The following is a 25,107-nucleotide window of genomic DNA, read 5'->3' as shown; positions in this document are numbered from 1 at the left end:
GGCCTTTGTCACTTCCACATGATTAAGCAATTAGCTATTTGAGATGTCTCCAACAAGGTGGTGCAACCAGACAGAAGTGGCTATTTAGAACTTAATCCCTCTCGCTTTCTCTTTCCCTCTTTTTCTCTCTCTCCTTGTTGGACTTATCTGTGTATATGTGTGTCTTTTCACCTGCACATCTCTCCACGTATTAACGTGTTTGCAATGTATTTATTTCTGTCTGCTTTTCTCTCTCTGTGCACACACACACACATACATATTCAAAGACAGACATACACTCACCCTTGTCTGTTGAAGCGTGAGCTGGCATCATTAAGTGTAATGTGAGAACTTGCAAGTACAGTTGAGGCCTCTGCTTCCTGAGAGCTGTCACACAACAAGACGGGTTAAACACACACACACGCACACAGTCACCTTAAATGTGTGGGTTAAATGAATAAAGGTAGGGTACACCAATAACTGTCAGTTGGCAGCTTGTCATTGCAAAGCTGCTAACAAACCTTTTACCTGCTGCTTTGGATCTTTCTTTGGTCATAAATTAGAAGCAGGGGATTCAGTTTTCCTATTTGTCTTTCATTTTCAGCTTCTCTTCCACGTGTAATCCTGTTGTTTTCCGTGCACTTATTTTAACTTTTATATTATGTATGAAACCTCATTTTGTCTCCATGCACAACTTTTCTGTGCATACACTTATGCACACAAATACTGTGTGCGTGAATGTGTGTAGGTTGTTTTGACTGCATGAGGACAACGCTGGCTGCAGCCAATCCTAATCCCCCATTCATTTCCACCAAGCAGTTGCTAAGGTTACAAATTACCTTTGGTGCTGGTAAGTGGTTTCTTTTATGACACTGGACGCCCTAATCCTTTTACTGAATACATATTTCATTTAGGATTAGCACAACAACGGATACAGTTGTTCTTAGAATATTCCAACTCCAGCTCTCTGTTTTGTTCATGCTCATCAGGTACACCACTTGCATATCAACTCTGACTCTCATTTAAAATAACTAAATAAATTAATAAATGTGCCTTTTTTTTATTTTGCTCTGCACTTTCTTTTTCTCAGACTCGAGTTATGGGAAAGCCTGAGGGAAGTGAAACTCAATCAGGCAGGTACTGTTAGATAAGTAACAACAAGGCTTTTATCGGGTAAACAATCGATTAGACCACATTATTCTCTTTTTCAGATTTCTATGGTGTGTTCGGAGTGTCTTTTTACAGATGCCAACAATGGAGACTGTTTCTTTCCTTTAATACACACCATTATACAGCTTTGGATAATAAAAAAAACAGGAAGGAACTTTTATGTTTTTCAGGAACATAACAAATGCTGGCTGAAAATAACAAATGCTGGTTTTAGCTGATGGCTGACATACTGAGAGTATTTTGTGGTGCCTGTGATCCAGTGTAGCCGGTGAGAGATGTCAGGGGACATAATTAGTAACAAAATGAGTGGATACAACTTTATGATTTATTGAATAACTAAAGAAATATGACAAAGCACGGATTTGAGTACATAAAGGCAAAGAATACAAAGGATGTTTATTCGTATAGCACATTTCATATGCACAAAGGCAAGTTACATAACTCGTACAACAGTCAAATAAGAAATACAATGCAGTGCATTTAAATAGCTTATTATAAATAGAAACACGAAAATGTAATTAAATGATGAAGTGCAAATGTTTAATAATGATTAGCATTTAGTAATGATACGATTTAGTAGAAAAAAAAGATTGCTTTTGATTTTGGATTTTTTTTTTATTGAGAGTTCAGTTTTCTTTGCCTTTGTTGGAACCATCAAATCGTCTTCAGCCTCAGTCTGTTTGAAGGGGAGACCTTAAAAAAGTCTGCTAAAGCTGAGCCTGCCGAAAATAAAAGTGGGGATAGATTTTTCAAGATCTTGCCTGAACTTGAATTCTCCAATTCTTCCAGTTTTCAAGACTTTGTTACTGACTCGATGTGGTTATTAGGATTAAATCTGAGCCTGTGCTGCAGGACATTCAAAGACAGAGTTGAGATTAGTTTTTGATTTATTTCTTCTTTCCCCTCGTCATTGCTTCTTTCCTTTGTGTCTGATGTAAGAGTCACATTTTAAGGCTGACGTAATAACTCAGATACAGTTAACCGACTGTGATTACATTATCTCATTTGATATCTAATTCCCTACCTAACTGGCTGAATAACTTACAATTTTGATAATTAGCTGTTACTTACTGACTGCCTGGCTAGATGACTGACGGCCATATTGACTGGCTGCCTGTCTGCCTGCCAAACTGACAGACTGGATGACTATTGAGGCTTAGTCCTGCTATGTGGTGAGATCATCATCGCTGGCAAGTGCAACAAAAGGCTGATGGGAAGAGGCTGTCTATGTGTGTGTGTGTGGGTGTGTGTGTGTGTGTGTGTCTGAAAGTGTGTGATGGCTTCATTCCTGTATCAACACAGTTCTCTCTGTGGATGAGTCAGTAGGCCAAGCCTGACCATCATCCTCTCTCATCTCTATCTGTCACACACATACACAAGAAATCAAGAAGCTCTCAGTACACACACACACACACACACACACACACACACACACGCATTATTCACACACACGGACACACACGTGCACACAAACAAAATGTAGGTTTGGGGTGAAGTGGTGCTTAGAAGGAGTGAACTTGGGGTCAGGGTGGAGAGAGACAAGAGAGGGACAGATAACACTTCTGTTTTAGACACTATGTTTTTATTTTCAGCGTTTCATAAATGCACGTTTCCGTTGACTAATCCTGCAATTTTAAACCCAGACATCTCCTCTAAACTATTCATAAACTACTCCACATTTTACAATCATATCATAGTTTTGTTTTTTCCAGGGCTGACTCTTTTCTTCTGCTTTCAAGCATGAGGTATGAGATAAAGAAAGCACCAGACAGAGAGAAGTGACAGTAAGAGCAGAGCCAGTGTTAGGAGGAACACATGGGGGAGAGGATTTAGTGTAACACCCAGCTGTCTACCTGTCTGTCTGACTGAGGGAAAGTGGGGTTTTCAGTGTAACACAGAGCCAAGCTGTTCTCCTCGGTGGCGGGTAAAAGTGTGTGTGTATGTGTACTCTCCTTGCTTGCTTGGTCTCAGGGGCGCCATGGTGAGGAGGAGATAGGCAGACGACCAAATTCTCTCTCTCTCACTCTCCTGTCTCCAGTATAGATGTCTCTATATGAACACAAAGCAAAAGAGAGAGAGGATGAGAGACACTGAGGAAGACAGAAACAGGGGGAAGGTGACAACAAAACAGGCCCTTTCCATGCCAATGCAAAACCCCACTGTACCTCTGCTGGTCGCTCCTTCTGTTTTTGTCTTGTTTCTGTCAGATGACTCTCAATCCCCTGCTTTGAGGATATGTGACTTCTCCATTCTTTCTATTCTTACAGTTCTTAAGTATTTTTCTCTCATTCCATTTCTCTCTTTGCCCTCTGTTTTCCTGTTATCCTTACATCTTTTGTTCCCCCAAGGAAAAAGAGGGTATGTGAGTGGTTCTATTTATTTATTTTGGTTTAATTCATTCATATGTGTGTTGGTGCATGTTTTTACATATTTAATCCCAAGGATTATCCTCCATGTGAAATCACTGATTACATGCATTTTTCAGCAATATGTGCAGCTGCAAATTCACAGTATATAAGCACAACAGTGGAGTTACACTTATTTTGGATTGTAAGAGTAACTATAAATGTTATATTAACTTTTTATGAGTGACATCTGTGTTTTAGTATTATGTATTAGATTTACATTACATTCAGCTAATTAAATATATAAAGCTTACTTACCAGGACTTTACTTAATTAAAATATTAAATATTGGAGTCACAATCCTAGTTTTCCCAACCATGTATAAATCCATCAGTTAATGCAAAAGTGACACCAAATTGATTAAAAACAAGTTTTACTGTTGTTTTATTAACAAATCTGTAATCAAAAACTAACTGCATGACTAAACTGTTTCAAGTTGATTAAATATTTTTCTTTTTCACATGTAGAAAACTATTTTTGCTTCAAATTGCCATTCTTCAACTTCACAATCTAGAAAATCAAGCTGTAAAGTAAGCTTAAATAGCACCTGCCACCTGCAGACACAGAAGAATAGAGATAGAATGGCAAATACAATAGAGGAGGGATTTTATCATATAAAGCTTTAATGATTAATATTTCACGTAGTTTCTTAAGAGAATAATCTACATCATATAGAGATGCAATTTCCATAATGCACACACTCTCATTTCATTAGAGGGAAAACCTGTAAAATGGTTAAAGGCCTGAATAATGATGCAGCGGCAATTAAAATGGCGGATAACCCAGCGGACCTGCAGGCAGTTATCCTAAAGGAGATAATAATAATCTTTTTTCTTTTAACAACTTACATGATTGTCATGCTGCTTAAATACGATTTATGCTCTGGATTCATCAAAAAGAAAAAGCCTTGATAAGGGGCATAGGTGGCAGACTGTTTTGTTCATTATGGGGGGGGTCGCTGACTTTTTTTGATTGAAAATTTCTTAATGATCAAATGTTTTTAAATAAAGTACACCCCTCGTTTAGGTGAAACAGTTAAAATTATCCTTTATTGTTTGTATTTTTTTGTTTTGGATTTTCTTTAAAAACGTGTCAGTTGCGGTGCTGTAACATAAAACTTTGAAAGAAATCTTGAAGAAATATAATAAACTGAAAAAACTCAACCCTTTAACAGGCAGCCTACATGCGGGGATATAAATAGACGCGAGACTTCACAAGTCCAAACACAAAAGATTTCTCAGGGAGCAGAGGAGGGATGCAAAGTGCTAAACTCACCAGCACCCAGTGACGTGGTGATACTGGTCGTTTTCCTGCCGGGGGAAGATTTAATAAATGCAGAAAAACAAACACGGTCTGTGTAGTGACGGGGTTGTTGCGGGGTGAGGACGGTGGCACACTGGACACATCCTCCTGTAGGAAGGAAGCGGAGTTGTGGAAAAAAAAGCAAACAGGAGCCACGGACGGGTCTCTTTAACCCTGCCGTGAACCCGCGACCCTACCGTCCGACTACTTCCCATTACCTCTGCACGACATTTAGCCCACATACCGCAGAGCGCACACGCACACGCAGCATTGTGTGGGTCTGTTTGGAAGGGGTGGAGGGGAGCAAGCGAGGGCGGCTGCGTGCTGTTCATGGAGGGGTCAAAAGAATGAAAACTACCGTGTTCACAGGGCAATTACAAAGTGTGGACGCTGGATGGTCTGTGCAGCCGCAGCCGACAGGGAGAGAAAATATCATGCTGAAGCAAAAGAATTTCTTAAAAAATAGATTTTGAGGCGCTAGTATTAAACTTGAAAAGTTATATTTCTCTCATCTTCTTTTTTTTTTTTTTAATCTTATTTGATGTTGAGTTAATGGACTTCACTGCAAACAGGAAATCACAAGTGAGTGGACACAATTAACAAACAAACAAACAAAACAAAATAAACAAAAAAACAAAAAAACAAAAAAAAAAAACGAAATCTGGAGGAAAAAATTGCATTTTATTTCGCTTAACAGCTGAGGTCATATTAAATTAATAAAAAAGTGACGCCTTTCATGACTCCCGTCAGAATTAATTGCTCTTCATACTGCCAGACTTTTTCATGATGACATTTACAAATCTGCCATTAGCTGTAAAGACTAATTATGGGTAATGTATCAATAACTTTAAGCAATTGTAAATTTAATAGTCATCTAATTTGATCTATATAGTGTTCAAGCTGCAAACTAGAAATAGTTAATTGTGACATTCTGTTGCGCAGTTTTTGCTCACTGTCTCTGTGTTATTCCGGGTTTATCACATGTTGTTTTGCAAAACTTACAGCCTATTGGACATTAGACAGCTTTATCCTATCTGCAGAAAGGCCAGCTGATAGGCTACTGTGTCAAGCTCGTATTTTCAGTTCTCAATAATCTCAAGTATTTTCTTCTACTTGACTGTGCCATAAAGGGTTAGGTTCTTTTCTGTTGGATTTTTTTTTTTTTCATATAGCCTATATTTTTTTCTCTGATATATAGTCTGTGTCTAATGCTTTTAGATTATTTTTTCCTCAGGTGGAGGAAAGCTGCTTCTAAATGTTAAAAGATAATAGGTTAACTGAGTGGAAAGGTCGTGGTTGCTTAAGAAGAGAAATGAAGCGGCCACAGGAGACGCGACGGAGGGCAGATCCACAACTACAGCTGCCACACATGAATGTTTGATAAGCGGGCGGGATAATGGCTCCTTAAATCAGTCAAACATAAACATCTCCATCACGCTCTGACATCTGCCATCCATAATAATCTAAACCTGAATAATGAATGAACAACAACAGTGGGGCTGAAATATCTCAGTGTGCCACATAGGAAGGCGGATATAGGTCAAGTTTAGTTTGTTCAGTTTATGTTAGTACGTATGAAGCTATTACAATACTTGTGGCGACTGTCGCTTTGTGGTCTGGGTATCACTTCAGGGTTTTTGTATATGCGTGCGTAAGCCGCACAGAAGAGATTGCAGGTCATATGCAGGCTCCAGTGAATTCAGCAGTGTGTGTATGAGCCCAGTGCGTATGAAAACATGATGGTTTCAGTAGCAGGGAGTGGGGTGCGCGTGGTGAGCAAAGCCCACTAACCTGATACAAACTACTGATACTGTACAAGCCAATCAGCACCCCACACACTCAGGCAGGAAGTAATTAGATTTTAGGAAGCATGAATAATAATAATAATAATAATAATAATAATAATAATAATAATAATAATAATAATGACAACAAAGAGCGAGCCCCAGGCATTTCAGCAATAAGACCGCAAAAAAATTTTTAGTGACAGACTAAAAAAAACAAACAAAAAAAAACATATTGATGAGATGATATATCAATTGCTTGTTTCATAATTGGTTATATTCTGTTTGAACTGTTTCACTATTCCTTTCCTTTCCTTTCCTTTCCTTTCCTTTCCTTTCCTTGTCACCCCTCTTCCCTTCCCAGCTCTCCAAAACTTCAGCTATTGATCTGGCGAGCCAAATGGAGATGCGTAGCATATACAAATCAGATTAGACGGGCTCTGCTCACCCGTGAGTAACCGGCTCCTCGGTCGCAGCATCTCCCCGTTATTATCCTGTAAGCTATTATCTAGTTATAGGACGGTTAGTTCCGTTCCTCGCCTCTGATTGGCTGCTGAGTTGAAACCAATGTACTTGATAAGCCCACACCTGAGAATAATCAAAAACACAGGTCGGTACATAAGCACTAATCTGTTGTCTAGCAACAAATTTATGGAGCTAATTTTCGGGAACAATTAGCTAAACAGTTCATCAACCTTTTTTTTTTTTCCAGCACACTCTGAAGACAGGCTAACTAAAAGACCGTGCAGCTGATTATAAATGAGCTGCAGTTTTTGTCCAGTGGGGACATTGCATTAAACTTTATCAAGGGCTGAGTGAAAAATAAAAGTTGCATGTAAGATAATGCAAACTCCACTTATTACACTTTGCATAACTGTAAATATTTCTCTGATGCAAAGAATTGCATTAAAAGTCGTCTAGTGGCCTTCACTTGAAATTATATAAAGCAAAAATGTTGTTCTAAGTCTTTATTATTTAATTAATTTAAATAACTTTGAAATGCACCCGGGACTGGAAAGGCAGCTGCGTTTTTAAGGTAGTTATTTCACATCAATATTAATATCCTTAAAGTGGAGTCCAGGTGGAAGTGTACCCTTAGATTAGTTTCACAAAATCCCCTAAAGTCAAGCAAAGTAAACGCAGGCTAAAGTGTTTTAATGGAAGCCAGCGTCTATCTAAACATACAAGGAACGTGAGCTACCTTCTAAATGCGACTGTAGCACACATGCAAACAAACTATACACCCATATTGCCACTTCTGCAGAGAAAAAAAACTATACGAGCCAAACTTCCAAACAGGTTCACTTTGTGACTGTTCTTTTTCTGATATGCTACCTTCCTGCTTGCCCGGGCACTCCGTGGATGAATTGTTCTCCCGAACAATAATTACAGCCGTGGAGGCAGACAATCTCATGCACACTGAGCGGATATGACATGGCCCACCTCTTTTACACTTCATGCCTGCCTCAAACTTGACTTGGGGGTAAACGGGCAATCGAGAGAAGTAATGTCAAAAGCTGCAGTCAAGGAGAGAGAGAGAGAGAGCGAGAGAGAGAGCGAGAAAGAGAGAGAGAGAGAGCGAGGGGGGGGGGGGGGGTAGGCTAAATTATACCGCAAACTAAGGAAACCTATTTGAAATAACGGGAAAAGCCAAAGGATATTAACATGTCATCTGATCCAAGAGCTTAAGAATGAACGGGAAGTGTATCAAAAGAGAAAGAAAGAAAGAAAGAAAGAAAGAAAGAAAGAAAGAAAGAAAGAAAGAAAGAAAGAAACTAACTGAACCAAATGTCTCAGTCTCAATAAACAGTAGAAAAAGTTACGCACACACACGACAGTCGAAAGAAAACAGGATATGTGTTCATTGTTCAGCAGGTGAGGTTGAGACAGAGATGATCGTTCTCCTAAATTGTAAAAGATTCCATGAAAGAACATTTAGTTTAACAAGTTCAGGCCTGCAAGTTTAGATATCAAAGAATTTAATAACTTCTCAAAATTAAAAAAAAAAAAATCATCCTAGAGGAAAGAGACAGGCCATATCTATTTGCCTAGTATCTGTCCAATGCCACAACCTGAGGGACAGTGACCTGGACACACAGACCCAACACACATGATGCTTTATGTGCTTTATATAATATTATGTGTATTTCCTCATTTATTATTATTGCTGCCATTGTGAAGTCTGAAAAATGGAACTCTGGTGATATTGGATATCAAACCTCTGTTCACTGAATTTAAATAAATTAAAATCAGAAAGAGAAACACTGGATTCATTCCTTGCTGTCACATCTATCCAAACAATCAACATGTGACACAGGAAATGTGGGTTAAACGTTGACTATGACCTTCACATAGTCACACAAATACAATCACTAACACACCAAAGGGGAGAGTGAATTACTCAGTGCGGCGCTATAGATTACTTACATTACTCTATTACAAACTGAAGCTTTAATTCAAACATTTATCCATTGTGTTGTGAGAGTAGCTGCACCTTGATGTGCTGGAGCACATACTGGTTAATCTTATGGTGAAATCCAGCATTTTATTTTGTGGAATATAATGCAGGTGGATAACAGATTAAAGGAAAAAAAACAAAATAAAAATTGTTGGACCACCATGTGCCACCAGAACAACTTGAGTTTGCCTTGGCATCTAAAGTCTCTGTAACTTTACTGGCGGGACATCCATAATTCTTCCAAAAGACCTTCCCTCATTTGATGTTTTGTCAATTGATATTTGGTGTTTGTGAGAAGAACTGCATATGAGCTACATCATTTTCATACTCAGCAAAACACAGAGCCCTCATGAACGTTGGATGGGGGCACCATCATCCTGGAATGGTCCACTCTCATCAAGACAGAAAATGTGTCATAAGCATAAAAATGCTGACTCTATATTGATGTACTGCGATCGTTTCCTTTAAGGGGACAAGCGGAACCAAACCATCCCAGTACAATGTCCCCCACAGCATATCAGAGCTGCCAGTCCCCTCACTGAAGGATCAGCGCTTCAGGTTTTTCCTTTAATTTGTCATCCATTTGTATTTATGATGTCTTATAGGATAGATAAAGAATCCCAAGCAGACTCTTAAGCAGCCACAATGTTTTATTGTGTAAAAGTGCAGAAGAATTACTGGCGCAGTGTTTCAACTATCAAACGTAGTACTGTTGTTATTTAGATTGTGTTTTGTTATATGCAGCGCTGAAATATGATCACTGAGGTAGTGAGGCTTTAATGCTGTATAATTCTTGGTTAAGGTGAAAGGTTAAGGTGAAAGGACTAGTGTCAAATAAATGTAAAACATGAATTATTTCCTTCTAAAAATGAAGATGTGAAATAGCTTTTTAAAAAACAGCACTTACTGGAAGTATCAAAGCAAAAGTACTGCATGCTTGTGCAGTATCTGAGTAAATGCAAGCCTACTTAATTACATTCCATTACTGATAATATGAGTTTACTATACTACATCAGTGAAAATTTGACTGGGGGCCAGCGGTGATTATTACATAATATCTTCAGATCATACATTTGTGTGCAAAACATTCTTCTTGTTTAATACAAATACAAAATAATTGTATGGAAGTTAAAGAACTTTTCACCCCTGTCTTATGTGTATCTTTTTTTCTCCATTCATATCTCTGCTACCATATCACTAACTCACAAATAAGTGGCTGTTTCATTACTGAAATGTTAAAATGGAAAAGGTCATCTGTGGCCAGCCCAGCAGCATCTGAACAGGGGTTAAAAAGGCACTACGTGGCCAAAGTGTTGAGTAGCCTCGACTGTATGCATGCTGCCTGTGGTATCCACATCTCTCACATTAGTAAGCTTTGAGAGCGACCTGTCAGCCACAGTAATTACAGCTTGTCAGCTCCTGTGACACCGGGCTAAAGGACCATCTCCGCAGCTCCTATCTGCATCTAAGAGACGGAGCGCTTAATCAGCCTAGACAGCCAAATCCAAAACAGTCAGATTTTTTTTCTTAAGAGAAATTCTGTAGACATTTTTTTTGAAAGTGTTACTATGGCCATCTTGTTACCTCTATACAGGGCCGAGTACAGTTTGAGATCTACACATGCAGCTTAATGGCTATGGGTTCTACAGGGGCTGGGTGTTGAAAAAAGAGAGCGCGCGCGGCGGGGTGGGGGTGTTGCTCTGAAAATGTTAGTCCGTTTAAAAAAAAAAAAAGTATGGGCGAAGGTGAGCATCATATGTAGAGCTTGGGGCAATGCATCTGATATGCAACCATTATATTTATTTCTCCGTGTCTCTGTCTCCAAATCAGCTTATCCACCTGGAAGAGTGAACACGCGGCCTCCTCCAGCGTTACTGCTCTGTGTCATATTGCTGCACATCTGTAACGGAGCACCAGGCGCCTGAGCGGTTAAACTGATGCTGGAAAAAGGCGGCATGAGAAAACGCGCATTTAATACGGCGTTGACGGAATGAAGAAAAAGATTGTGTAAGTAATGAAATTACTTTAAAATAAACAACAGCCTTTTTTTTTCTTGATAACAGATATGGAAATCAAACTGTTTTCTGTCACTTTCACCAGCAGGTGACAAAGTGCCAACAACTGCGAGTATATAGTTTGGGCCACTTTGTCACCTGCTGGCTGCTGGCGGATGTAGATTTGGCTAAAAAACAAAAACAAAAAAAAACAACAGTACATGTCATTACCGTGTGCAAACATATTTTATTATTATTTTTATCCTATAGTCTGTGAGCAAACTACTCTTCAAACCTGGGGGATACAAATTCAAATTTCCCTGTGCATCCCAATTAAAATTAAATTAAGAATCAAAAGTTGGATTTTGGTTTTAGCCCTTCCCGAATTTGGTGGAAGCCACCTGTTCCTTTTTTTTTTTTAAATAATGACTCGTGAGGAGGGGGAGCCTAGACGAGTCTAATAGATTTTTAAGTGGTGTCTCCGTGGTCTAGAAGAGCAAGAGGGGAGTCCACTTCAGGGAGCTGCCAAACTCCTCTAGTTTGTACCTGAATTGAAGAGCAGTGATGTGTTGCTGATGCGGCTCAACAAGCCTCACTAGGGGCCAGACGAGGGGTGGACAGAGGGGCCAAAGCCCGATCTGTGCTTGTTGCTCTCGTGGGGGATGGAGGGTGATTATAAATGAACTTACTTCTGCAGAGGCAATAAGCTGACATGTCAAGCCTCATTCACCAAACAATAGAAGACATATGGTTTGTGATACGTGCACGCAAACACAAACACGCTCCTGCTCCTGTGTCCCGTCTCTGAACACACTTCTACTTATTATTTTTTCTTTTTCAATTAACATTTAAATAGCCTATATATATTTCTTACTCTATAGTCCATATGTGTTAATCTACAGGGAAATGCAAGCATTTTTGCACCAATTTAAATACGTAATGAAAGCATTTGGATTCCTAACGTCAGTTTGTAGGAAGAGCAGGCTATATGTACCACATACTTTCATTATACACACGCATGCACACACATACTCTGCATGCATCACAGAACCGGGCCTGCAGAGTAAAAGCAACTCTCCCTGAGTGAGCGGAAGAAAAGGAGATGGGGGAGAGGGAGGCCGGCTTGCAGCTCCACTCTTCCAGGGTCTCACACACAAGATCCGGGCGCACGGCTCCATTGAGTACGAGGAGGCTTTTGCATGGAGGTTCATTAGAAGTAACGAGTTGACACAAGGTAAATCTTAATGTTGAGGCGCCTTTCTCTACCGGCCCGGGGAGGAGCCCTCATTAACTGTCGCTAACAACCCGTGTAAATACACTGATTGGACAGCTCCGATACAAGCTCCCAGCCCTGCCAGGAAGTCCCCCTAATGAGACCACACAATAAAAACAATAAAAGAAAGGAGGGAGAGAGAGAGAGAGAGAGAGAGAGAGAGAGAGAGAGAGAGAGAGAGAGAGAGAGAGAGAGAGAGAGAGAGAGAGAGATGTTAAAACTTTTGTACAAGCTTTACTATTAAAGTTGGCGCCACGTTTACAGATCACTGACAACATTTGCGGAAAACTGTTTTCATTCAATCATGGCGTTTTTATATTTATTTAATTTTAAATTTAGACACTATTATGTTTCGTGAATGCCTCTACAAACGTGCCCAGATGTTTGACCTATTGCTTCTGTGATTACAAGTTGTTATTTAGCAACTGTTTTAAGAGATTAACTTAATTGTTTTGGCGCTTGAGTTTACAGTTGAATAAATCATAGCAATGTTACATATGCAGGTCTACTTTTATTTTATTATTATTTTTCTTAAGGTTTTAAAAGAACATATAAAATACAGTCGTTATAGCTGCTTAATGTGTCCTTTATCTGTAAGTCAGAGAGAATGTACTGCAAAAAATATCCAAACATTTCTGTTTTCATGCTGTAATAATTCCCCCAAATGCGTTTAAAAAAATTAAAAAAATTCCAATGGCACAAATTTTATACACTCCATATTTTTCATAAAGGGGTGTAAGACCTTTAAAGAAAACGGAAGATATTCCTCTACTTCTTGCACCGATTTAAAATTTTCACGATAAACTTCAAACAGAAACAAATTTAAAGTTATCTCAGACTAAGATGTCTCCTTTTACATTCTTCTGCCAAAACATATTATAGAACCATTAAATTTCTAAAATAAAGAAGCCTGGAATTTCAAAACTCAGTGCAGCAATAAATTACACCTTTAGACTGATACTTTTTACAGTGTGGGTGGAGTGCGCCGTCTCCGTACCCTGGAACAGCCGGCATGGGACGAAGGCGATTGTGCGCCCCATCCCGACAGCATCACACATTTGCTCTGCAAAGACAGGTCTCCCCGATATTTGGTGGGCAAAAAAGTTAGATAACACCAAATGTAACGCTGACTTTTGTTATCTGAGAATAGCTGTACCCCAAATCAAGGCCTGTTAGGCTTTTCTGTTTAATTCCGGGATTTCCTAATAAATTAATTGTCCGCAAAAATAAAACGAGTCAACAACAACGGAGACGGAAATTGCTCTGCTTACAGGTGACATAACTTACGGACGCTGCAGCTCAATTTCCATCCTGGTTTTGGACAAACTGACCAGTGAAATAACAGTGAAACGGTGCCACCAGCTTCCAAGCTCAAAGGGTGACCGTTCGTGGACTGGACCCATCTTACAGCTCTGCAGAGGAGACAAGAAAGAGCAAGGTGGGGGGAAAAAACACCAAAAGGTAATTCCTGGTATTCTGAGCGAAAAACAGCAGCGTTGAGTTTCCACATGATTAAAATAAAATTGCATTTATCTGTTGGCAGGAGGAGATAATAAATACATGTTGTGATGCGTTCGAAAATAAAATCAGCGAAAACTAGGTAGCCCTGTTAAAAAGAAAAGTATAAAAGAAAAAGCAGATTTTTTTTTCTTGGTACGTACCAGTCATTTCTCCAAAGTGTCTGTGTAATGTTGAGATGAATCCAGGATGGAGCAGTAGGCACATGTGCCTCTCCTGTGTTTGCCAGGGAGGGGTGTGCTGCCTTTTCTGGGAAGCTTCTGCCAAACCGGGGTCAACGAGGGAGCAAAAAATAAAACAAGACCCTTTCTTTCGTGCCTTCTCTTCCCTCTTACCTTTTACAGTCAACACCTTTTTCTTTCTTTCTCTCATCCGGTCCCCTTCTCCCTCTCTCACTCCCAAACGTGACGTAACATCAGCTTTGTTTATTTGCTCCCCTTATTGGAACAGACAGAAAAAGAAAATAACTGCTTAATGGAAATTAATGAACACTTTTAGATACAACATGTACCAATAAGACTGATCTATCCTGGTCAGTGAACAGTATTAATTTATATTAAGTTATGACATTAACAACAAAAAAAGTGGAAACTTATTTTATTTATACAAAACTTTTCTAAACAAAGTTTGACGTATTTTACAATCAACCAACAGCAATAAAGTTGCGCATGAAGCTGCATAGCACACGCGGGCGCCTGTTCCTGCTTGACCAACATATTTCCAGTGTTTTTGCATGCAAAATGCTGTTTGTGCTGTCTTGTTTGGAGGTTTAGGCTGTAAGTAAACGGAGAAGACGCTAAATGCTCAGTGTGCATTCAGAGCTCTCGTCCCCCGCTGCTAGGAACATTCAGCAAGCTCTCGGATAAACACACAATTACGGCAGGTGAATAAACTTGTTTGGGAGGTGTTAATTACATGCTTAACGTAAACAAAAGCCATGTAAAAGAATGTGAATTACCAGTGGCTTTTCTCCCTCAATCCCCATTCAGGTTTTACATTTCACCTCTAGTCTTTTCTAAGAGTGATTTCCGAATTGCCTGCGAGGGCTACTCCCAAACAAGGCTCATCCAAAACGTAGTGCTGCATAATACCTGCAGCCTTGGGTTGAATGCTGATCACCTAAATTGGTACACCAGGAACCCGGTCAGGTAGGAGGCTTTGCATATTTGGAGAAGTGCTGCTAAGCCTGCACTCTCAACTTAATGTTGGGGTCATGCATGTGTGTATATGTGTGTGTGAGAGAGAAAGAGAGAAAGAGAAAGAGGAGGGGGTATAGGCTAGGAGGTTAGTTTTAACACCAGCATGAAAATACCAGCCTTTACTTCCAGTCCACAGAGCTTTCCAACGGGACCAATTCAAGTGCCACTTGGAATTAGTCCTCCTGAGGTTCGTATAGGAGCGCAGTGGACAGGTTTGATCCCTTACACTACCCTGCCCCCACACACAAACACGCGCGCAAACTCCAAAAGTCACACACAACCCAAACGCCTGACCCTGGTGCAAGATCATCACAACCCCTACTTTGCATCAAATGCACCACCAGACACGGACACTCGCACCGTACTCGTGCACGCACATGCTTGCACGAATTAAAGCACTCCTTTACTTAAAACGCTGATGCGTAATAGTTCGCAAATGTTGGCTAATTGAACGCTGGCAATTACGTTGTTAAAGCGCGTCAGGTAAGGTTATGTGGTGGACAGAAACAGGTAGCACTGACTATGCATGCATGTTGAAGTACTCACTGTCCCTCCAAGCTTGAAGTCGTTGGTCAGCCGGGAGAATGTGCAACTCGGAGACAGGAAAGGGAACGTTTTGAATTCCTGAATGATTTTGTAGAAAGGCGGCTTAGGATCATTATGTCAGCTTTACTGAGGGTGGATTAAGCAGGTCTAGATTCTATGCCTTGTACACGGCTCTTTCACAATGTGAGCACTGTTCGTGTTAGACTGAATTCACACTATTTTAACACCCTATAAGCCCTGTCTAAATATGAAGCCGGTTTAGCCATAAACATGAAAATCACACCGCCGTGGTTACCACTGTAAGCCGAATCCTATGACTGAATGTGGACATTGATCATGTCCTTACCACTAGATCAAATAAATGAAATAGCTTTTATGTCCCCAAGAAGCTTTTATGTTGCAATTTGATTGTAATTCCAATTCTACCCTAATAGTTTTAATTAGAGGGCCGGGCCATAAAACACGCTATAAACTGTTAAAAGGGCGATGCCAATGGCAAATTAGTTTTCGCACTACAATACCGTGATCTTTGTTCAATCAACACAATGCTGCGCATCGATATTAATTTGCAACACTAAATTCTGTTGGTTGGAGAGAAGGCAACGGGCAGGGGGCCAGGGCTGCGCCCAGCGTCCCAGAGGTAGGGCCGGGGACAGCAGGAGGGGGAGCGGCATCACTGCAGTATACCCCCGGACAAGCACCCACCCATCATAAAGTGACTACACACAACAGCGAGGCCGAATAAAGTCATGCGCTGATCATTTCATAAAATTGCAAACATGCAGCGGATCCGAGCAACAAAACAAATCTTTAGGGTCTATATCACAGTTTGGTCTTTCAAAAAAAAAAAAAAAAAAAAAAAAAAGGAAAGAAAAGAAAAGAAAGAAAGAAAAGAAAAGAAAAGGAAAACAAATTTAAAGCGATAACACATAGCTATGAAAAGGAAAATGTAACCTAGAAGACTAACGCTTTCATTTCCGTCGCACAAAAATGAATGGAGTGATGAAAAGATTCTAAAAAGTAGCTACTACAGGAAAAACTATACAAAAACAATGTGCAAATTGACTCGCTGCTATTCAAAACGTGTATTCCCGAGTTGCAGTCATTGGTTGTCCATTTGTCACCCATTTAAAGCTCGCTCTGCCTCCCTCCCTCCCTTCCCGTCTCTGCTAAGCATCTCCAGTCTACATATCTTCTTTAGCTTTAACGAGCCTCGTTAAGATCGCAATAATATTCCACCCTCTAATTGCTCATTCCATTCAGCAGATAGGCGAGCATTGGCTTGTGCCTGATGCGCGCGGTGCGGTGGGAGGGTTGCTGTGGAGATCGGAGACTCTGATAACCCCCCGTGCGTGCTGCACAAGTGGTGAAAGCCTCGCGCTACGTACTGGCTAATGATTGGCACGCTTGACAGTGATTGGCAGGGCTGCCATGACAACGCTACAACGACACCAAGAAGACCAATAGAAAAGGGAAACAAAATGTTTCAATGCTACACTCAACGGCGGATTTAGGGGGGAGATATTATGAGGCTGGTGTCATTAGGCGATAGCCATTGAATCATTCAATCTTTTTTACTTGCCGTATTTTTCGGTTTTTCCTTTTTCTCGATAATTTTCTTTCTCTCTCAGGTCATTTCCATGGTTTTCAGATCCCCTTTAGAGCTTTATCCCTCCCATTTCTTCCTGCCAAACTTCGCTGATCGCCCTCTGCTCCTGGCGAACAGCGCTCCCACCACCAGGTCTCCAGAAGACTTGTCCATGTTTCAACTACCGACCCTCAACTTTTCCCCGGAGCAGGTGGCAAGCGTCTGTGAGACGCTGGAAGAGACCGGGGACATCGAACGGCTGGGCCGCTTTCTCTGGTCCCTGCCTGTGGCTCCGGGAGCGTGCGAGGCGATCAACAAGCACGAGTCCATCCTGCGCGCCCGGGCCGTGGTGGCGTTCCACACGGGGAATTTCAGAGACCTCTACCACATCCTGGAGAACCACAAGTTCACCAAGGACTCTCATGGCAAACTACAGGCCATGTGGCTGGAAGCTCACTACCAGGAGGCCGAGAAACTCCGCGGTCGTCCACTCGGTCCTGTCGATAAGTACCGGGTACGGAAGAAGTTTCCGCTGCCTCGGACCATCTGGGACGGCGAGCAGAAGACGCACTGTTTCAAAGAGCGGACACGGAGCCTGTTGAGGGAGTGGTACCTTCAGGACCCATATCCAAACCCCAGCAAGAAAAGGGAACTGGCTCAAGCCACTGGACTCACTCCTACACAGGTCGGAAACTGGTTTAAAAACCGGAGGCAAAGAGACAGAGCTGCAGCGGCCAAAAACAGGTTGGTGACTTTTCTGTTTACCGTCGAAACACAAGAATGTAACAAAGTTTGTCTTTAAGGCACATTCGAAAGGAAATATGAGGTTTCTTTAAACATTATAGTTCCGAACAGCGACTGTCTAGGAAAAAGATAAGTCTGACTGTCAGGTGGAGGGAGTACGCTGCGGCGACATTTTGTTATCAAGTGAAATCCGGATAAGCATCTAAAATACTTTCTTTTAGATATCCAGCGCTGTCCTAAACATATGCAAACTTTATTACCAAGAATGGCTTATAAACATTTTTATTTCTAGTTTTTTTGCACATTGATAATTTTAAGGTATTTTTTTTTAATTAAATGCAGATTTTATTTTATAATAAAAAATTCAATTTATCTTTAAACTGAAGTTTGACATCTAAATAACCCAGAATAATAATACAAAAAAAAAAAACTACATTTATTGTCAACCCTGAGAAGCGATAACTGAGCCGAGATCATCTTGAACACAAACACCTTGTTTATATTATCCGCAAAAGGGAAAGCATTCTAACAACTTATGAAGACTATTGAATTTGTATATAAAAACAGCCACAAGACGTCCCTTGTTTAATACGTGCAGCTGTTTAGATTGTAAAATGGATAATAACCACATGAATTATTTCAATCTGTTGGCATAAACACAGGACAGAGTTTTAAAATATTCAGACTAAAGTTAAATCTTTTTATCCTTGCCTTTAAATACATTTTGTATTGTTATGTTTAGCAAATTATTTATTTATTTACTTACTTATTTATTTTTTTGTTTTTGTTGCCAAAGCTGTGCAATGGGCAATACAACTTCCACAGCATTGGTGCCTTTCATATGTACTGCAACGCATTAAGCGTTTTAAACATCAAATGTTGCCTTAGCATTGTTGAACACAACGATTATCTCAAAGGATAATAGATATTACTGATATTTGAGCATGCGTAGAGGACAACGTTTGAAGACATGGGCTGTATTCATAACATTAAGTGTGGTATCATTCCATTGAAATGCTATAATTGATTAGAAAATACTTTGGAGAGCACTAAGCCATATGAACAGTACTCTAATATTTTTGCTAAATGAATAGATATATTTCCAGGCTGACATTATCCCCCCGTGATGGAGTTATTATCATGAGTGGATTGGAGATAAACATTTAGGATGATTTGAGTAACCTGGATCTCGACGTCACTCATTCATACACTTCCACTTCCATCAGACTAAAACACATCTGTGCCGAAGGCTCACGACAGTTTGTCATCGTATGAATGCCTACATTTTATTTCAAACAATAAATAAAATTATTTTGGGGTTGTGGGCGTGCAGGGTCGTGGGGACTGGCATGAATAAACGTGTGCAGAATTAAGAAATAATAGTAAACGCTGAACAAATTCACAACAGTAAACAGAACAAAAATAACAAAATAGAAATGCAAATGCAAAGTGTCTCCAAACTGCCCATATCAACGACACCAAGTTGGATTTGAAGCTTTCCTGTACTGATAATATGGATAATTTATATTCCAAAGTGCTGACTTGCAGGTTGATCTCTAAGGGGGAAAAAACTAAATAAAAACAACAACAACAACAAAAAAATCCTATTACATTTCCCTCAACATTTGGTAGTCTAAATAGTGATGTGTTTTGTCCCTTGAAAGCTGGCTATTTGATAAAAGCACGCATGCATGGCTGGGGCCGGCAGGGGGAAAGAAAGGCGAGTTTGAACCCCTATTTTGCAGGAGGAGGAGGGGAAGGGGGACATTCTCAGGTCTAATTGCCATTTCTCTCATTTTTTTTCTCCCCCCTCCTCGTTTCTTTTCTTCTCCAGGCTCCAGCACCAAGCAATAGGACCGGCCGGTATGAGGTCCCTCTCAGAGGCCGGTCTCACCCCTCACAGCTCGGCAGAGTCGCCTTCAACCGCGGCAAGTCCCACCACCAGCGTTTCCAGTATGACAGAGAGAGTTGATACTGGGACGTCCATCCTGTCCGTCACATCCAGTGACTCGGAGTGCGATGTATGATACGGAGGGGAAAAAACACAAAAACAAACAAAAAGAGAAATATTTACAGGGAAAATGGACCTGAGAGGAAGAAAAAAGACTATGAAATATCGCGGATGAAAAAAGGACCGATTGATATAAATATTAAAATAAAAAAGAGATAAAAGCACGTCGTTTTTTTTTTTAATTAAAAAGCGCTTTCAAAGGACCCACGCCTCCCCCTCCTCTTCATCCCCCCACACCACCACAACCACCACCACCATACTACTAGACTACTTGCATGACGTTTTTTTTTTTTTTTTTTTTTTTTTTTTGATTTTGTAATCAGGGAAATAATCCTGAATACAAGATTTTCCATCAGGAACATCGATCAGAGGGAATTAAAAAAAAAAACAAAACAGATCGTCTTGGTGTTTTCGTCTCACCTTTTCCCATCTCCGGTTCTAGTCCAAGTGATGATGATGATGACGGTGAAGCAGCCGCCAAGCAGACAAGATGCAATCCTGTTTTTACTTTGTGTTCATCAGACAATCATTTTAAGTCGTAAGCACCTTTTTTTAATACACTTCTGTCACTGCCTGTGGGGTACATGGTCAAAAAATGTCGAACGGAACCGTTTATGACTGTATCAGATTTTTATTTTTATTTTCAAAATTTTATATTGAATTATGTATATCTCAAATAATGCGATCATTCTCCCGGTCTGTAATATACGTGTAGAAATATGCCTGTACATAATTATTGCTCTCCCCCGTGTCATCCTCTTTTCTATCCCTTCCTCACTTTTCTTGACTTGGTGTTCCTACATAAAATATTTGTCAAAACTTAAAACTGAAGTGCTGTAGGCGTTTTTGTTGATTTTGCTTGATTTTGGGGTGGTTGTTAATAGCAAAACAAAACACAGGCTTTATATATATATATATATATATATCCTCTTTGGTCCACCGAGGGTCACTCTGAGCGCGTATTTACATTTGCCTATCCATTGTCAGTAGTTCTTTTCCTCGCGTAATTATTATGTACCTTGGAGTCGTAAATCTAAAAATCAAATGCACCATTCATTTTGCTATACCTCTTTGCATGATGATGTCTGTATTTCCATCCGATTACGGATAAGGACAGTGATAAGTGGCTAAACACATGTTCATATTGGGTCATTATTGGATTGTGGAAGCGTTAATGCTCATTGTGGCTTATGCAGCCTCAGAGCAGGTTATGCAGTCAGGAGGTTGGTCTCACCTTAAATTAGTTTGATTTAATTTAAAGCACAGTGTTAATTCAGGATTTAATCATAAGTATCGTCTTGACGTAGATGGCTTGGTCTTTGACTGCGACAAAACAACATAAAGCCACAATTCAATTTTAAGTTTATAATTTTGTTTTCCAAAAGAAGACTTTAACGCTTCTTTATTTTATTATTATACTCCTAGCGCAAACCTATACGATGCAGGCAAAATCGCCTATATGACTGCCTCTGTCTCCAAATCCTGGCAAACGTCAACGTCATGCAGCACTTAAAAATGTGAGTGCTATTTCCCCTTTTGTTTACCGTTGCTAGTGAATACAGAAATTAAGTAAACGCGCCATTAAATGGGCTAATCACGATGGGACTCCTCCCCTGTCCCAATCTCCCATTGTGGCCCCTGAAAAGAGCTTTTCTTCCTCGGACGAGAACCATTTCCCCCTCCAAAAAAAGGCTTTCTCTCCTGCAGTCCCTTTGCATCCAAATCCCCAACCAATTATTCTGCAGACTAGAGCAGATTTGCCACAGGACACTGTTGCACGAACTGCAGTTTTGGTGGAAACACTTTCTCAAAGATTTGTTTCCTAGAAGCAGCGCTGAGGATCTCCCCATGTAAATATACTTCACGCAACCCTGTGCTACGCATCAAGTCTGTGAGCGCTGCAGTGGTGTCTTTATCAACAGAAAGTAGGACGGTAGCCACTGTTTGGTTCGGAGAAACCTCAGGACTTTCAGAAATTGAATACTGGCCTAAAACGTTGGGGAGAGAACATGTCAGATTTCTCCCTGCTTTTAATAAGAGAACTAAACTTTCCTGTCTCCAACACAGGTTATTGGCTGTGGTTTTAAAGATGAACAGGATTTGTGGATATTTTCCAGGAGATTTTATTGTTTATTCATTTATTTTGTGAGAAATGTGAAAGCTTACATACAAATTATCAGGAACACAAGCGCACGCAAAATGCAAGGAGGTATATAAATTTTGAATACAGACAGAAAGCATGTCTCAAACAAAACACAATGGGATTACTTTAATTTATTATTCTAATTATTCAGAAAAGATGGAATGAAAAAGGGGGTTGTAGAAAACGATGACATAAAAGTAGTTTTAAAGATATTTGTTTTGTTGAAGTTAATGAAATTCACGCCACCAAATCTGAAACTGGGTTTGACAAAAGTTGAAATATTCATAAACAGTAAACTTTTTGTAGATACCTTGGACCTGACAGTCGATTTATTTATTTATTTTTACTGTGTAAACGTAATCAGACCACTGGGTGAAATGCGCGCATAGGCTATATACATGCATAAGTCCCCATCAGACAGAAACCAAGCAAGACCTAAAAAACAAGTGCAGTGTCAAAAGCTCCGGTCATAAGACTCAATAGGTCTATGATCCTGAAGTAACCGAGGCCATAATGCGGACAAACGCAAGGCACAGCTCCCTGCTTGGCTAAAACAAAGCATCTCCCGCCGCATTCACTCGCAGTCGATCGCAGATGAAGTAAATCTGTATCATATTTTAAACCCATTCCGGTTCTTAAACCGGCCTGCAAGAGACAGATAGGCCCTATCAAGAGCACCGTGGGGACATAGCAGCGCGGCTCCACCAGACCCTTATCATGCACCCCCCACCTCTCCATTTACGCACTCCACAAGTTTTATTGGCTGCGACAAGTCCCGGCTATGATTGAGATTAAATTAATCGTAAACTGAAGAGCATTTTTATCGGCAAAGGAGGACACGAGGATTAGGGCTATATCTGAGAGATGGAGCCACAGACAGGGACTCATGAATACAAAACAAGCGATGAATGAGCTTCATTTGCGCAACATTACGTTCATTAAACCCACGGCCCTGGAAAACGCAGTTTTATGCACATAAACTTAACTTACTTTGAAATTTTTTTTATAAAGCTTTGCTATAAATGCTCCAGAAAATTGTGTGTTAGAGAGCTATCATCGTAATTGGACGCTGTGGTGTTGTATCTCCATGAGTTTTCCATTAGAGCATGTTAAACAATGTAAATGAGACCCAAGTAAACAGATAGAGAATTGTTCTCGCTGTAAACATATGTAGGCCAGAGGAGCAGCAGTAAAAAGATCTGGAAGTGTGAGTCTATCTGTTGCTCACTGGGGTCATTAACAGTGGGGGAGCTCTTGTTCGTGATCTGTCAACTCAAATATGGATCACAAGACAAAAGAACTTAGCGAGGAGTAATCTCTGTGTGTGATACTTACATGAGAGTAAACGAGAATGTGAGACAAGTGCGGCAACAATGGAGATTCACGTTTCTTTCCTCTCTTTTCGCTTCCTGAAGTCGATTTGCATTTATGTGTGGAAAAAACTGCGTCTGTCAAAAAAAGAAAAAAAAAAAAAGAAAGAAAGAAAAAAATGGCATAAACATCAAGCTGAACGTCAACAACGTAAAGACGATTATTTTATTTTTTTTTTGATGGCTTCCAGATTTTAAGGGGAGAAAAGCAAAGCGGGTGCTCTTCTGAAAATATAATTGATTCGTGTTTGGATTGATGGTTGTTTGCGTCGCGATGATCCGCTTAGAGGTCAGAGATGAACTTTCTCTTCATTCTCAACTATAACATCATGTATAAAGAAGTTAATGCAGGCACCGTCAATCCAACTATAGGGAACAAGAGGAAGGAGGGGGGCTATTAGGCCAGAGTTGGCGCTGAGAAATACTTGCCCTGCCCCGTTTTTTCTCGGATTTCACCGGTTAACTGAACACAACTTTTCTATTGGTGTGTATTCATGCAGCACCCAAAGAGCACCACTTTTCTTATAGCCTCAGCAGCGAGGCTGTCAGTGCAGGAATAAACGGAGTCTTTGGACTAAATTTTGTCTCCTTTCTTCAATAGGTAAGACGCAGGGCTCCCAGCATTCTTCTTGACTGAGCGGTAATTTATAGTTGTATGACGATGACCTGCTATTCTGTATTTTAAGCGAGGAACTACTGTTGTCTTTTTTCTGGGGCATTACGTGAAATATTAGCTGCAATTAGCCATCTTTGTAAAGGCCAAATGATTCGAGTCTGCATTAATTACACAGTGTATTTTCACCTTACCATCACCCTTCAACACAGCGATCCTTCAGAACATTTTAATAGAGGGATTACAGCAAATAGCTACAGCCTTTTACACATTTTAGCAATAATAAATGGATTATGAGAGATAAGAAGTACAATAAAAAAAAAACCCTCAATCAATTCAACTGTATTGATATTAGGTTATAGGTGCATGACCCAGATTGATAGTTTTATTATTTTGCATGGGTCGAAGCAGGTAAGTCTCACAAGATGTTTGACATTTTGATACTGTGTAATTTTGATAATGTGCGTTTGTGCCCGAGGTGTGTGAAGTGTGCTGATTTCACCAATGCCCAGCGCCATGCACCTGCTGCTTGTTGTAAACTGATCGACACCCCACCCCCCAAAACCTCATCACACACACACACACACACACACACACACACACACACACACACACACACCACACACACACACACACACACACACACACACACACACACATGCAAGTCATTTATTACACTTTCTAACACAAGGTCAGCGTTTGAAAAAAGTGTTACATGAAATTGTAAATTGGAGGTCACACAAAGTAGGGGCAATAATAAAGAGTCATCGGTGAATATACTTTTTTTTTTTTTTTTTTTTTTTAAGGCTGCAGACAGGCAGATGGGCTCATACTCTCTCTTTCACAGTCAGGTTGGGAGGAGTGTGTGTGCATGTGAGGTGAGGGGGTGTCAAGAAATACTCCGGTCTAATGCTTATTAGTGTGGACTGCTATTGCACAAGCCTCATCTTTTTAAAACAAGCATAAAATGAAAGCAACCCAAATCTAGCTTACTCAAGCGAGCGTGACCA

The 25,107-nt window shown here is 40.2% G+C and overlaps 1 protein-coding gene and 1 long non-coding RNA gene across 2 annotated transcripts; one reads left to right on the top strand and one right to left on the bottom strand.

The window, feature by feature from the left end:
• Positions 1 to 1,510: 1,510 nt before the first annotated feature.
• On the bottom strand, positions 1,511 to 15,967 carry LOC115792842 (uncharacterized). The gene is made up of 4 exons (XR_004021078.1): positions 15,629 to 15,967; positions 14,027 to 14,320; positions 13,653 to 13,777; positions 1,511 to 3,198 (listed from the first exon to the last, which is right to left on the bottom strand). It is a non-coding gene; the product is annotated as an uncharacterized LOC115792842 (long non-coding RNA).
• A 1,101-nt stretch (positions 15,968 to 17,068) lies between these two features.
• six3a (SIX homeobox 3a) lies at positions 17,069 to 20,797 on the top strand. Its single transcript, XM_030748597.1, has 2 exons — positions 17,069 to 17,960; positions 19,795 to 20,797. The coding sequence occupies exons 1-2, from the start codon at positions 17,269 to 17,271 to the stop codon at positions 19,985 to 19,987; spliced, it is 885 nt and encodes a 294-aa protein (XP_030604457.1). The 5' UTR covers positions 17,069 to 17,268; the 3' UTR covers positions 19,988 to 20,797.
• Positions 20,798 to 25,107: the final 4,310 nt, after the last annotated feature.

The sequence above is a fragment of the Archocentrus centrarchus genome, chromosome 15 (genome assembly GCF_007364275.1).
Source record: "Archocentrus centrarchus isolate MPI-CPG fArcCen1 chromosome 15, fArcCen1, whole genome shotgun sequence".
NCBI lineage: Eukaryota > Metazoa > Chordata > Actinopteri > Cichliformes > Cichlidae > Archocentrus > Archocentrus centrarchus.
Note: the sequence above shows the minus strand (reverse complement) of the source record. Positions and strands in the feature narration are given on the sequence as shown.